The 14,853-nt window shown below is 44.3% G+C and overlaps 1 protein-coding gene and 1 long non-coding RNA gene across 3 annotated transcripts in view; one reads left to right on the plus strand and one right to left on the minus strand.

Annotated features, from left to right (window-relative positions):
- ALPK2 (alpha-kinase 2) overlaps window positions 1–14,853 on the minus strand; it is a 102,580-nt gene that overhangs the window by 51,850 nt on the left and 35,877 nt on the right. The window contains exon 4 of the mRNA XM_005875294.2: window positions 6,227–7,685. Coding sequence (XP_005875356.1) covers window positions 6,227–7,685 — 1,459 coding nt within the window. The remainder of the gene's footprint in view (window positions 1–6,226; window positions 7,686–14,853) is intronic.
- LOC102254207 overlaps window positions 1–14,853 on the plus strand; it is a 41,637-nt gene that overhangs the window by 25,214 nt on the left and 1,570 nt on the right. Inside the window, exons 1-2 of one of the 2 annotated variants that reach the window (XR_314114.2) lie at window positions 8,606–8,682; window positions 10,444–10,556. This is a non-coding gene — a long non-coding RNA (uncharacterized LOC102254207). Of the gene's footprint in view, window positions 1–8,605; window positions 8,683–10,443; window positions 10,557–14,853 lie in introns of those variants that run through there. The other variant, XR_001363882.1, reaches the window with a different exon arrangement.

The following is a 14,853-nucleotide window of genomic DNA, read 5'->3' on the forward strand; positions in this document are numbered from 1 at the left end:
TGTATTTTTAACCACTGGCCAACCTGAGCCACCGCCCTCGCTGGTCCAAGAGAGCTTCCTGGGTACCTTTTTGCTTTTGTCTCTGGTATTAAAAGGGCCTGTTCATGAAGTGACCTGTGAGAATGCTATTTCCCAGGAGTCCTGATATTTTAAGTGTGTGATTTTGCAGAATGTGAGGTGTTTCAGAAATGCATATACTGCACTGAAGCAGGAACCCCTGTGTGTGGAGGATACCCATTGCTGTGCTTTGTTCCTTGGCTAAGACTGGGGGAAACCAGGGGGAAGGGGTCCCAAAATGCCTGAGAATGCTTTCACATGGTAACAACTTTAAGCTCTCTGCAGCCTTTGCGGGTGGGGGGGGGGCGGGGAGACCTGGAGCCCCCCAGGGCGACCCCTGCATTCCTGGCCCACCCTAGAACCACCTAAATCAGGACTTCTGACTTCTGGAGGTAGAAAGACCACAGGTGATTTTAAAGCACAACGAGGATTCTCCACCTTGGAGGTACAGAGAATCACCTGGGAGCATTTAAAACCCCCAATGCCCAAGCCACACCACGGACAGAATGTGAGCAGAATGTCTGGGAGCGGAACTTGGGCATCAGAATGTTTTCAGGTCCCAGGTGGTCCCACATGTAGCCAGGGTTGAGGCCACTGTTTGGGGCTTTTCTAATCTGGGAAAGATCACATCTCTAGACCAGGGCATCTGGAACATCAGTGTGCATACGTGTCTCCTAGGAATCGGGTTAAAATGCAGATTCTGGGTCAGTGGGACTGAGGCAGGGCCTGGGATTCTGCATTTTGACAAACTGTCTGCAGACCACACTGAGTAGCAAGGCTGTGAACTAATGATGTTCCCTTGATTATTTAACATGAACTGAGTCCTGTTACTGCAGTGAACTAGGATATCCAATCATCTTGCAGGTCCAGGGCAATGACGGTATTGGCAGGAGTGGTGTGTCAGGCTTTGTGATTAAAAACAAACAAATGGTTGGCCTACTCCCTGGGTCAGCCATGAGCGGTGCTGACAGGAGACGCGACTGCCAGGTGCTGAGAGATGAGCACTTATAAACTTCTGCCCTTCCCATCATCAGTAGAGAGCGGGCTTATCGGCCTCCTGGAGACAGTTTTAACAGTTGTTATTTTGGTGGGGACACATTTTATTATGCAAATGAATCCAAAATTTCAGGTTGTGCTGGCCCAGATATAAAAAACTATATTGCAAGAAGGTTGGATTGTCTGCTTATATTTTTCTAGGCTTAAAAGATTTTTTGCGGGAGACCTACTATGCACCCTGCCTGTCACTAGCTACCTGTCCATGCAAATTTTCAAGTTGCTGCATGCCCTGGTCTTGCTCTGTCTGCCTAGCTACTAGGCTGAACTTAGATTAAACTGAAGTTTCCTACCACAGTTATCACATGAACCTACACAGGTGATGTGTTTGCGTAGATTTAATACACATGTGCATCAATACAAGTAAAACTGGGGAAATCTGAATAAGATCAGTAGAAGCTGTAATTGTCAGAGCATCTACTGATCTTATTGGTTGTGATATTATCCTACAGCTTTGCACAATGCTACTAATCGGGGGAACCTGGGCAAAGTGTACAGTGAGTGCTCTGTATTATTTCTTACAGCTGCATGAGCATGGACAATTATTTCATAAAAATTTCAACCAAAAAGAGGTATAAAGCTACTTGTAGCCAGCCGTCAATATGTCGTCAATATGTGGAGAAAGAACATATGTATTAAGAAGGTAAATAGCCCTAGCCGGTTTGGCTCAGTGGATAGAGTGTCAGCCCGCAGATTGAAGGGTCCCGGGTTCAATTCCAGTCAAGGGCACATGCCGCGGTTGCAGGCTCAATCCCCGGCCCTGGTCCGGGCATATTCGGGAAGCATTCAATTGATGTGTCTCTCTCACATTGATTTTTCTCTCTGTCTCTCCCCCTCCCTTCCACTTTCTCTAAAAATCAATGGAAAAACATCCTCAGGTGAGGATTAACGACAACAATAACAGAAAAGAAGGTAAATAAACAAAGTGAAGAGAATAATACTAAATGTTAACTACATAATAGGGACTGTGCTGAGCATTTTCTAGGCAAGGCTTCAATCCTCACAACATTATGAGGTATTATTAGTAGTATTAGAATTAGTATTAGTATTAATATTAGTATTAGTGTTATTTCTGGTTTTGATGAGGAAACTGGGACTGAGAAAGCGTAAGTATTTTTCCCCAGGGTCACAGAGTCAAAAAGCAGCTGGGCAGGAACCAAACTCAGGTCTGAAGCCTGCTACACTATACAAAACATGGGGCCAGGAATCTTTGTTTCTCTGGAGGGAGAAATCATAGGTAGGAATGAGGAAAGCATTTCAGGGGAGGTGCAACTTGAAGGACCCTGCAGGATCTTGGCCTTGAAAGACCAGAAGAGCCGAGCTAGCAACAAGCCACGCTAGGGCATTTCAGACAAGGAGATGGAAAACACACCATCTGAGAAAATGCTTCATTTTCCAGATAAGGAAACCAATGGGTATGCCTGTTTTGCCTGTTTTGTAGATGGAAGCAATATTCTGGAAGGTCTTGAATGTTAAGGCAATATGATAAGATCTTCCTGATAAGGCCAAGGTTGTATGTGAATCACCAAAATTCACAAGGGAACCCAAGTACAATATATAGATGCTCTAACACAGACCAATCCATTCCCAGGACCAAACAATGGGAGGAAATTTCCTCTTGGAAAGTTGGTATGTGAAGGGAGCCACAGACTACACTTATTACAATGAAAGCCATGAAGTAGTTGAGACTGATCATCATAGAATCATACTTGACTATACCTGGAATTTAATCTAGTATCATGTAGCTACTTACTAATTTCTGAGTGCCTATTATGCGATTAGCACTATTCCAAGGGCTTAGGATACATCAGTGAACAAAAGGTAGTGACCAAACTCCCTGCCACCATAGAGCTCACCTTCTAGGCTTAGTGCTTATTTCTGATCAGAAAGACTCTTATCAGAACCTAAGAAGACATTTCCATACTGTACACTTGAGACCCCATGACCCCAGAGAGAAATGCAAGACCCTCTGGGGTGAGGCTGGGCAGCTCCGCCAAAGGACAGGCACAGCACTTGGGATTTAGGAGTGAGGATGATCTTACCCCAGTGTGGCTACAGGGAAACTTAAGATGGGCAGCTTGTCAGGTCTTGCCTCTGAGTTGGATCAGAAAAGTGAGATCAAACCCAAGGTGAAGGATTGGCGGTGTACCCTTGAAGATGATTCAAGTTAACCTGGGGTACCCTCTCTGTTTTCCACTCCCAAACTGAGATTAACTTTGGCATCTTCCATAAAAGTAGAGAAACTGGGGGCTTTCCAATCCTAGCCTGGGGAAGTATTATTTCAAGACAAAGCAGAACAAGATGGCCTTGCATTGTAAAAGCAGGAAAGGAAGATAGGAAGTAAGTATACCTGGAGACCTAGGTGTGGGCAGGAGATAGTATTTTAGTCTACAAAATAGGCTTGTGTTTATAATGTAGAATTAGAGATATGGAATTTTTCCCAGATTGCTAAGAGCAACATACAGATGAAGAGAAAATACTAAAAGATAAGATGCTGGTCACTGTCTCTACAAAAGACACCTAAGGTAAGTGAATAAGGCAAGAGCCAAGAGTGGGCAAATTTACTAAATGTTACCCCCAACCAGGGATCTTTGATCATTGCAAATTTTTAGTTTCCCACAAGCCTCAAATGTCTGAGAATACTTATTTAAAATGTCCTTTGACTTCGTTATGAAAAGATTCATTAATCTTTTGGGGGGACAGTATTTTAAAGTTTGATTTCATTCCCATTGACCCCCTCCCATGCTTTTGTGTCACATTTACAAGAATATTTAGTCATTTGCTATAAACCTGGCTCTATTGCCTCTGTGTGTTAGAAACACAGACATTTCCTGCAATTCTACAGTAACTTTTTGCACGGGTAAAAGAATCTGTACTAACTATGCCACTTTTCCTGTGGCAAAATGTTCTTGCTTTAGTCAAGGCGAAATACTTGCCAGAGATAAAGAAATCTTATTTCGAATTCCAAGTTGCACAGAACTGCTCTTGAATATGCAGCTTTCATTCACATTTCTGGTTGTCCCTTGAGTGAGAGCTCAGCTCTGCTACTGGGCACAGCGTAGTGAGAAAGGGCAAGCTTTCTCAGAAGTCATGTTCCTGGTTCTGAGATAATAGTCATGCCACAAAACACAGGGGGACCTTGGGCATATAGCTGGTGAGCTGGGTGTGCATCATGAATGTGTATGTACGTGTGAATGTGTGAGCAAAAGGCTCATAAGGACTTCAATAGACTCTGGCCAGGTAGTTCAGTTGGTTAGAGCATCATCCTGACCTGCCAAGGTTGCAGGTTCGACCCCTGGTCCAGGCACATACAAGAGTCAACCAATGAAACATAAATGGGTGGAGTAACAAATTGATGTTTCTCCCTCTCTGAAAGTCAAAAAATAATAAAATAATTTTGTTTTTAAAAAAAGAACTTTGATAGAGACAAGAATGTGCACAAGACAGACAACCCTAGCCCCAAAGATGGCCCATTGTGTTAGCTGCATTGCCAGTAAGCAAGTGAGCAGGCTGGTCAACACGAGTCTAGATCTCAGAATTTAGTTCAGGCACAAGCTGAGGATGACCAGGGGGGCTCCTTCCCTTAGCTCCTCTCAATTTTGGGCAATTGAGGAGCTAGAAATTGCCCCCCACAGTGAGGGTCTAAAACTAACAGTGTCAATAGCTCCCTCCTGTCCACTTCCTCCTTCTTGGCTATTTCACATCTCCCCCCGAAACCTGTAATAATTAATTTGTCCAAAGAAAGGCTCAATATGGGTAAAAAAAAACTGTATAAAAGCACTTTGCTGAGCCACGAAGAGCATTTTATGAATAGAAAAGGAAATGCTATATTTATTGATATGCAAAAATTAATATTGTAACTGAATTTTGCATTGATATTTGGCCCAACCACTTTCATAAACTTATCTTGGGCATGAATCTGTGGTCATGGGCACGTGCTCAGCAAAGTGGTGGGTGTTAAACAACCAAATAGGATAAATCAGCTCTCGTGCAAAAAGTAAAGTAGAAATGGGGCTTTTGTATGTCAGTTTGCCCAGTGGAACAGAACAATTTGCTCAGTAAAAAAGCTGCCTCAGAGCTGGAGATTTTTAGATTGCCTATCTTATGGCTGGACTGTTAGAAATCAATGTATTAAATTTTTACCTTTTCACAGTGAGTTTAATAATTTGGAATGCATTTGAGAATATTTTATTTTATTTTTTGGAGTATGTCAAGTCTTCTATAAAAACAAGACTAGGCTCCTATATGAAGTTGGGGGAAGGGAGAACGCAAGATATAGTAAAAACAATTGATAACTCTTCTTAGGTACTTATTTACTAAATGAAATCTTGGTCACAGTATAGCATTGACTCAAAGCCCATTGGAAGCCTTTAAAATTAAAGATATAATAAATTCATATATCAAGTACAACATCATCTGTGCATTAATTATCCCCATGAATTTAATTCCATCTCTTTAAAATATACCCCCAAATCAGTAGCAGGGGGAAATAAATATACTTCCTGGCAGTATTTTCTTAGACTCTTTTATACTTTGTGGTCTAAGCAAAACAAAATAAAACACAATCCGATCCAAACATCCCACCAGCACAGCAAAAATCTGCATTGTCTACTCTGTCCAGCATCCCCGAGTGAATTCTTCAAGTCCTTCAGACACACCAAAATCTTTCATTTATACTATGAATTCTGATGAAAGCCAGTATTTACCATTTTCAAAGTGCCCCCTCCCAAATGACTAAAAAGAATGTTTTGTTTTTGTTTTTCTTTAAAGGCTACACCCAAAACATGTGTTTGAAAAACGTTCTGAATAGTGATATTGCTGATAAAACACATGCAGCAGACGAACTATCAGGTTTCTTTGTCCAGCTGTCCAGAATCCCATTAGTGCCTCTGACTTCTCTCTTCTTTTGCTATAATTAGGATGGCTTAGGGTTTATCTGGGCCTTTTTTCAAAACCAGATTTCCTTCCTAGCAGCAGCAGCTGTCATTCACAAGTGCCCTGCCGGTACTTGTACAGCAATCGGGAATGGGAAGTGAAGGGACACACACACACACACACACACACACACACACACACACATCTTTATCTTGTGATTTTTTAAAAAGAGGAACCTTACCTGAGGATGATCGCTCTGGTCTGGAGCCCAGCTTGTTTCACAGAAGTCATTAACCTGCACCCCTTCACCCTCCGAGTTCGGGCTCCCTTCCTGGGGGGGAGCGCCTGGTGGGGTCTGCAGCCTTTTTGCATCTTGCTCTGCTTGGAGTAGAAGAGCCCCTTCTGCATGGACCTGAGACTTCAGATCGGGAGCTTCCCCCGTGGCATGCGAACTCTCCTCTTTATCGCTCTGGGTTCGGGGGTGCTTAGCAGACTCCTGGGGCGGGAGGTGATTGAGGGTGCCTTCTGCTGCGCTGTCTTTCAGGCTGGGACTCCGCTTCTTGGGTTTTCCCTTCAGGCCTGGTCGCCGCGCCCGGGCAGGTTTCTCTGAGCTCCTCTTGCTCTGTAAATCCTTTTCCCCTACTTTGTCCTCGGGCACAGTCTCCAAACTCTGGTTCATCCCTGGCTTTTCTAACTCACCAGACAGGCACTGCACCTCTCTCGGTGTCACTGCTTTATCCATGGTTAGCAGATTGTCGCCGGCGGGTTCCGCTCCTGCTCGGTGGCTGTCTCTGGTTTCGCCTTGAATTCCTGGATAATCATTTTCGGCAGAAGTGGTGGGTCGTTTATATCTCCCCTGCTCTGTCACCGTAGACGTCCCATCCTCGTGAGATCCCAGAGTCAGAGTCATCCCTGTGTGTGGGGCTGGGGGGCTGGGGGTGGAGGCTCGGAGACGCCTTACCCTCACTCCTTGGGATCGGGAGTGATCACCACAGAAGCCTGCGGAGGCCAACATCTGCCCAGTGTTATCTGACACCGGCGGCCCACAGCCCATTTCACTGAAGAAAGGCTCGCACTCCCCCAGGCAATACTTGCTGATTTCCACCTCTTCGTCATCGCTTTCTAATAAAAAAATGCACTCAGTCCCCTCCAGGTGCCTTTGCCAAACTGCATTAGAGTAATCCGTCATAACGTCGGAACATTCCAGATACTCCAGGTCATCATCTGAAAACTCCTCGGTGTAGGTTAGGGTTATCTCTGGGCAAAGTTCGTAGTCACTGTCAGAGTCTGTGCTGGAAACCTGTGGGCTGACCTGCTCGTCAACAGTGGCCCTGTCACCTGGGTAGATGGATGTGGCTGCCTCTGACAGCGATAGGCTGGCGCTAATGTACTTCTGTGCCTTGGGATTTTGATGGCTAGAGTGTAGGTCTTCATCATGGTTTAAGGCGCCATCCGTTAACTTTGATAATTTGGACTGCACTGTCCCGAGACGGTAGACATCCTCATCAATTCGACTTGTGCTTTTCTGCTCATGTGTTTGTGTCTCACGTTTCCAACCCGTATCCCCATCATCTTGTGGGTTAGGGGTGAGTTGTGTGTTCTTCGACGCACACTCGACTTCAATGGAAGCAGAACAGCAGATCATTCCATAGCTGTTTTTAGCAGAAATCTGGTAAGTAGCAGCGTCATTTTGGGTGCAGCTAGGATGAAGAGAACAGACAGGTCAGTTACCACGGGTGCACGTGCATGCTGGCATTTCTCCGTTGTGGCACACAGGATATAGACACGATTTTTACTGCACACTCAGGGACGTCTGTGGTCTCCCTGGAAAAGGGTTTGTGGTCAGAGGCAGCTGGCTTCTGAGCTCCATCTGCCCCAGTTCTACTAAGAACCCTGCAAAGCTCAGCGTTTTCCCTGAAGACTTCCCACAGCCTTACCCCAGATTGAAAAGGCTGAGAATTACTTAGATGAATGGGGAGATGCTGTATATTCTAGTCTCTTCTCTCCTTTTATTTTAAGCCATGCTTATGCTGTGGGACTTTGTAAAAGCAATACTTTCTGGAGTGAGACATTATATATAAGTAACTGAAGTCTTCTACCTCATACAGTAGATCCATGTAAGCAATGACTCTTTAAGACCATGCTAAGAAGGCCTGCTTCTTACCAGGAGACTATAAAGATAACACCATAGTAGGATCGTGTGCATGAGGAATAGTGCTATTTCTCTTTAATTAACCTGATTATTAGATCCAAAACACAGCCAGGGAGACTCTCTGGGTGGAAACCCCTGCCCATGTGCCACTTAACTTACGTAAACCAAGCCCAGTGTTCCGCTTTGGCCCAGCAGGGAGGGGATTGAGTCCTGGATCGTGCCAAGCTTGCTCCCCTTTATTGACTGGAGTCACGTGGAGCCTAGAGTCTGACATGCTTTGCTGACCTTTTCCGCTAGAATCCTCCTCCAGGCTCTGCAGTCCCAATAAAAACTTGTTTCACTTGCTTTATAATTTTCATTCTCATTGATCTTGTTTGACATCAGGGTAATTGTAACATTGCTGATCTCACTCTGTGTGTTATCCAGCTAAGAAGTCAACCACATTCAGAAGGCAGGAGCTGGGAGCCTGGCTGGGCCTTAGAGGCGGTGCTTAGACCTTTACTGACTGATCTGTGTAAAATGTGCACAAACGTCTAACCCGGAAGGTCAGTGTTAGACACGCACAGCTATGGCCCATCGTCTTTCTTATCCTTCTTCTTCGTTGGAGGGGCCCCTTTGTCTCCCTGAGCTCACATGTGCTCATAAGCCCTCAAACGTTGGGGGCCAGCTCACAAAGTCCTCATTTTTGGAAATCACAGACTAATTCTACTTTTGTTCACAGGTTGTTTTGTTGATAACCTGGTTCCCAAGTAGAAACCACTCAGGGGTGGCTGGAATTGGCCACCCCTGACCCATAGCTAATATCTGACTTTGCTCGGGGAGACTGAAATTTAGGACAACTTTCTGGGGAAAACAGTACCTGCTTCTGTCTATTTTATAAGGTTATTCTGAGGTTCAAAAGAGAAACTCAGCCCTGGCCCATGTTGCTCAGTGGTGAGAGCACCACCCATGCACCAAAGGGTCACAGGTTCGATTCCGGTCAAGGGCACATATTTGGGTTGCAAGTTTTATCCCCCAGCCCTGGTCAGAGCACATGCAGGAACCAATCAATATGTCTCTCTCACATTGGTGTTTCCCTCTCTCTCTCCCCCCGCACCTTCCACTCTCTAAAAATTGATGGAAAAAATATCCTCAGGTAACAATTAACCCAAAAGAGAGAGAAAATCAATGTGAAAGGGCTTTGCATAGCAGAAACTTTATGCAATATGTATTCTATAAGAATGTGGATAGAGTTATTAGCTAACCCAACTATGGTAATCATATTGCAATCTAAATATATATAAGCCTAATATGCTAAGTGTCTACCCAATCAGTGGACCATTCAGTCGACTGCTCCACCAGTCTCTATGACACACACTGACCACCAGGGGGCAGACGCTCTGACCAGTAGGTTAACTTGCTGCTGGGGTCTGGCCAATCAGGACTGGACGAGAAGAGCTGGACATGCCCTGGAGCCCTCCCGAGGTCCCTCCCTGGCCAACCAACCTGCCACGGTCCCTCCCCAGCCTCTAAAATATCTCTTCTAATTAATTTCCCTTCGATGTGCATGAATTCGTGCACTGGGCCTCTAGTATAAATATATCAAATCAATATATTGTACACCTTAAACTTACACAATGTTGTATGTCAAATATAATCAATAAAAAAAGAAAAGGATGGGTAAGTGCTAAGACCAGGCTACTTCTGATTCTCAAGAAGTTTACGAAATAATCATCAGGGACTCTTTAAAATTATTGAATCAGAATCTGTGGTTAAAAGACCTGAGAATCTGCTTTTAAAGAACTTTACACAGCCCAGCTGGTGTAGCTCAGTGGTTGAGCGTCGATCCAGGAACCAAGAGGTCACCGATTCAATTCCTGGTCAGGGCACATGCCTGTGTTATGGGCTCAATCCCCAGGAGGGGACCTTCAGGAGATGATGTTTCTCTCTCATGGATGTTTCCATCTCTATCCTTCTCCCTTCCTCTCTCTCTTAAAATCAGTAAAAATACAGTTTGAAAAAAAAGATCTCAAAAAAAATTTTTTTAAAAGATCTCAATACATTCTTCTACAAATCTCCTTGGCCCACCCTCAGAGATAGCCTTATCCTCATCATCATTAATTAGGTGGTCTCCTCAATTAAAGCTGAAGGAGGAATGGAGAGAAAGTGACTTCTACTTGTTTCACATTGCCCACACCATTCCCTTCATGTCTCTTTTCAGTAAGTTCTTGGAGATTTGGCCTCAGTTAAGAGCTCATAAGGAGCACGAAACAGCACCATGGGCTTCTGGAAAATCCCAAGTAATTCTGATTTCCTGATTTATCCAGGCCATGATCCCTCTGCCAGAAAAACCATCTTCCCTGAAGGTACTACCATGACTTGCATGGAAAAAAAAGAGACAGAAGAGAAGAAAATAAGGCCAAGAGGCACAACGGGCCAGGTAAGAAATCAGTAAAGGAAGGGAACAGAGATCGCTCTCAAGAATGAAGAAGGGAAAAGAAAAGGAATTTTAGAGAAATAATTTGGTTAAATATATTTAACTTCTGAATGACTAAATGGATGGGAGAATGTTATGATTTAGTAATGAATGATTTTATGGAACATGTGTTTAGCTGATATAAGAATTACAAGTCATCCTAAGTACGGTAAGGAGGAAAGGGAACTGGATTAAGTGTAATTAACTTCTCACTGGTTAACGAATGCCTTTCTAAGAGTTACGGTTTGTGGTTGACGTGTCCTGGATAACGATCTCTAAGCACCTTAAAGAGGAGGGGGAGGAAATGGGGCGGGGAACCAGCATTCCTTGGAAGCCTCCTCTCTGTTCTGCAGTGTGCTGGCTGCTCCCTGGCTGCAAAACACAGGCTCAGGGAGCTGAGTAATTCCCCCAAATGGACAAAGCTAGTAAGCGGTGGCGCCAGCAGAGGAAACCGGAGCCTTCCGAGCCTGGAGCGTGGCGCTGTGTGTCCTGTTAGAAAACTAACATCAGAGAGGGGAAATGACAGTGGAGAGAGATTGTTTTTGCAAATATAGTGTTCCTGTCCTAAGTTTTTATCTTGATTGGTCAACTGACAAACTTGTGTCAAACTATGTCCTGGTGCCTGATAGGTTAAGAGCCGAGGAAGAATCAAGGAGATGCGTGAGGCATCATGTCCAGCCCTAAAACACTACGACTCCGCTGGGGGAGATAATATGGATTGTGGAGAGCGGCTACAGTGTTTGGACAGGTTCAAGCCTTGGACTAATGAGAGGGCACAGTCCTCTCATTGCCACGTGCAAGTCCCAGCTTGGAGGGCAGGGCCTTCCCAGCACAATTATAACCAACAGCTGTAGTTGTAAGCTTGAACCTATGGTCCGAACACATGGCCCCACGTGTCTGAGTGATGTGGGCTTGGTAGAGTTCAGGTGCATGTAATTGAGTAGTATTGAAACCCACAAGAATGTTGTAAACATCTTGATCACGCCCTTTCTTTGCCTCGTGGAATCTGGCTATAAATTAAAAACACGTATTGTAGTCCGTGGCGCTGTCTCTCCATCAGAGAGGGTAGCGTCCCACCCAGCCTCAGCTCATTCTCTTGTCTGTCTTTTCTCAATCCTTCACCACCCCGTCTCAGGGTCACTGAACCAGGCTGAGCTGGCGTGGCACATAAGGTGCCCTGGGGCTGAGTATGCCATGGCCATGCCGGCTCACCACAGTGGATTTCTTAGAGAACCTTGCAGGTCGGTCCTGTGCTAAGTTGAGTGATATAAACTGGAAGAGCCAGGGAGTCCAAAGAAGAGACTTCAGAGGTAGCAGCTGAAATGGTGTGAATAGGGTTGGGGTTTAGAATCTGCATGATGCTGGCAGAGTGACCTGCGTGACCCACAGTGATTTGACAGGAATGCAGAACCATCCAGGAAGAAATTCCCTGAACAATTAAACAAGCTCCCTCCTTAGTGTCTTTCCTTTTGGCTGAAGGAAGCAGCAGCATTCCTCCAGCTTGCTGTGAAAGTCTGCTTGAATACTCTAGGTCAGTGGTCGGCAAACTGCGGCTCGAGAGCCACATGCGGCTCTTTGGCCCCTTGAGTGTGGCTCTTCCACAAAATACCACGTGCAGGTACTTTTTATTAGCAGTAAAGATGCCTTAACTAGTGATGCATCTATAAGGAACTCACATCCCATCTCTGGGCCTTAGCTTTCTCTCTGTGCCCTGAGAGAGTTGTGTGGCCCTGCGATTGCAGAGTCTAGGTCAGGGGTGGGCAAACTTTTTGACTCGAGGGCCACAATGGGTTCTTAAACTGGACCGGAGGGCCGGAACAAAAGCATGGATGGAGTGTTTGTGTGAACTAATATAAATTCAAAGTAAACATCATTACATAAAAGGGTACGGTCTTTTTTTTTTTTAGTTTTATTCATTTCAAACGGGCTGGTCTAGGTTCTTTCCAAAGTAATCACTTCCATATTAAAGGAAAAGAGCCCCCTGTGACCTTAAGTGGGTGGGGCTTTTGAACTTGAACCTCCTGGATTGGTCTAAACCACAGGTTCTCAAACATTTTGGCAGTAGGACCCTTTATACTCTCAAAAATCATTGAGGACTCCACAGAATATTTGTTTATAGGCATTATATCTATCAATATTTCCCATATTAAAACTGAGAAAAATTGAAAACATTTATTTATTCACTTAAAAATAACAAAATTAGGCCTTGGCCAGTTTAGATAGCAGAGGTCCTCAAACTTTTTAAACAGGGGGCCAGTTCACTGTCCCTCAGACATTCCACACATGCGCACTGCGGGCCGGGACCAGTCGGCTGCAAAGCAGGACAGGCAGCGGCGGCAAAAACACCCGGCGGGCCGGATAAATGTTTTCGGAGGGCCGCATGTGGCCCGCGGGCCATAGTTTGAGGACCCCTGGTATAGAGCTTTCAGGCGGAGAGCAGGTCCTGTCTCTACTCGTCCCCATGGGTCACCGGAATGGTGCACAGAGTCTAAATATTCCAGTCTAGTTAGGTGAATAATACAAATATTAATTGATCACAATGATGCAGTCAATTCTGTGTTAAGTTGCATGGTAGAAGCAGAAGGGTGAGGACATCAGCAAGATGGCAGAGTAAGGACTTCTGGAATTATTCTCTTCGGTAAAAGCAACAACAACACTGTCTGAGTCAACTTTTTCAAAACTCTGAAAATTGCCCTGCTGGAGTGGCTCAGTGTTTGAGCATTGACCTGTGAACCAGGAGGTTGTGGTTCGATTCCCGGTCAGGGTACATGCCCAGGTTGCAGGCTCAATCCCCAGTGTGGGGCATGGAGGAGGCAGCCAATCAATGATTCTCTCTCATCATTGATGTTTCTATCTCTCTCTCTTCCTCTCCCTTCCTCTCTGGAATCAATAAAAACATATATTTTCAAAAAGCTCTGAAAATTAACCACAGGTAATCTGAGGAGCATTTATTCAAGAAGGGGCAGAATAGGGTTGGAGCAATTCCAAAGCCCCATCACCCTCTTAGCAACTTTTAGATATTCAATAGAGTATTGTAAACAGTCACCATGCTGTACACTACATCCCCAAACTGATTTACTTTATAATTGTGGTGATCATTTCACAACATATATGAATATCAAATCATTATGTTGTACACCTGAAACTACTATAATGTTATATGTCAATTATATCTAAAATTTTTAAAAATCCAAGCTTTCAAGATATCATTGCAGTTCCTTCTTTAAACTAGGGTCTTTCAGTTTTTTAACATATTCTTCTGCCTCTCCTCTTTCTGGAACTGTCATTATGCATATATTGTAAGCTTAAAAGCCTCTGAGACTCTATCCACTTTTCTCCATTCGTTTTCTTCCTGTTTCTAAGACTGGATAATCTTGATTGATCATCTTCAAGTTTACTGATCCTTTATTGACTGCTCAAATGTTTGCCAAATACCCAAGGCTGAATAACCATTGTTTGTCCATTGTTCTTTCAAGTAAAAATTGCACTCCATGGGAAAAAAAGTGGCTAGTTCAGCTTGCAACTCAAACAACCATACAGGTGGTTTTCCTCAAGTTGACCATCATCTCAAGGAAATCCAGCACACTTCCCATTTCATTACACTGGGTATTAAAAGGCTCTTACTGAATTGTAACGATTTGATAAAATTAGCTATTTTTACTGATGCATCAAGGACATTAAGTGAAGTTTTGGGGTTTTGATTTGTTTTAACTGTGACTGTTAAAGAACTGTATTATAACTAGCATAGTTTGGGACCACAAACTATATATAGCATTAGATTCATGCTAAGACACCAACAGTTTTACCATCAGTGTACATGTCAACACAGGTAAAAAGGCAAATGATGTTTCAGTACTTTTGAGATAAGTGGACCCTCTGAAAGGGCTTTAGGGATCCCCTCGGTGTCCAAGGACCACACTTTGAGAACCACTGATTCAAGCTATTCACCAGGGGAAGATGTAAAATGCTCTCGGCATTCTCTCACAGCATAACCCCTGACAGAGAAGTGATGCTGGACTGTGGAAGATGGGCACTAGCAGGGAGGGCTGAGTATTTTGCTCAGGCAGCGGCGGCAAAAACACCCGGCGGGCCGGATAAATGTTTTTTTTTCTTTTCTTTTTTTTATTGCTTAAAGTATTACAAAGGGTATTACATATATGTCCTTTTTTCCCCCCGCCCTTGACAATCCCCTGGACTCCCCTATCCCCCAGTGTCTTATGTCCATTGGTTATGCTTATATGCATGCATACAAGTCCTTCGG

The sequence above is a fragment of the Myotis brandtii genome, unplaced genomic scaffold (assembly GCF_000412655.1).
Source record: "Myotis brandtii unplaced genomic scaffold, ASM41265v1 scaffold457, whole genome shotgun sequence".
In the NCBI taxonomy this organism is placed as follows: domain Eukaryota; kingdom Metazoa; phylum Chordata; class Mammalia; order Chiroptera; family Vespertilionidae; genus Myotis; species Myotis brandtii.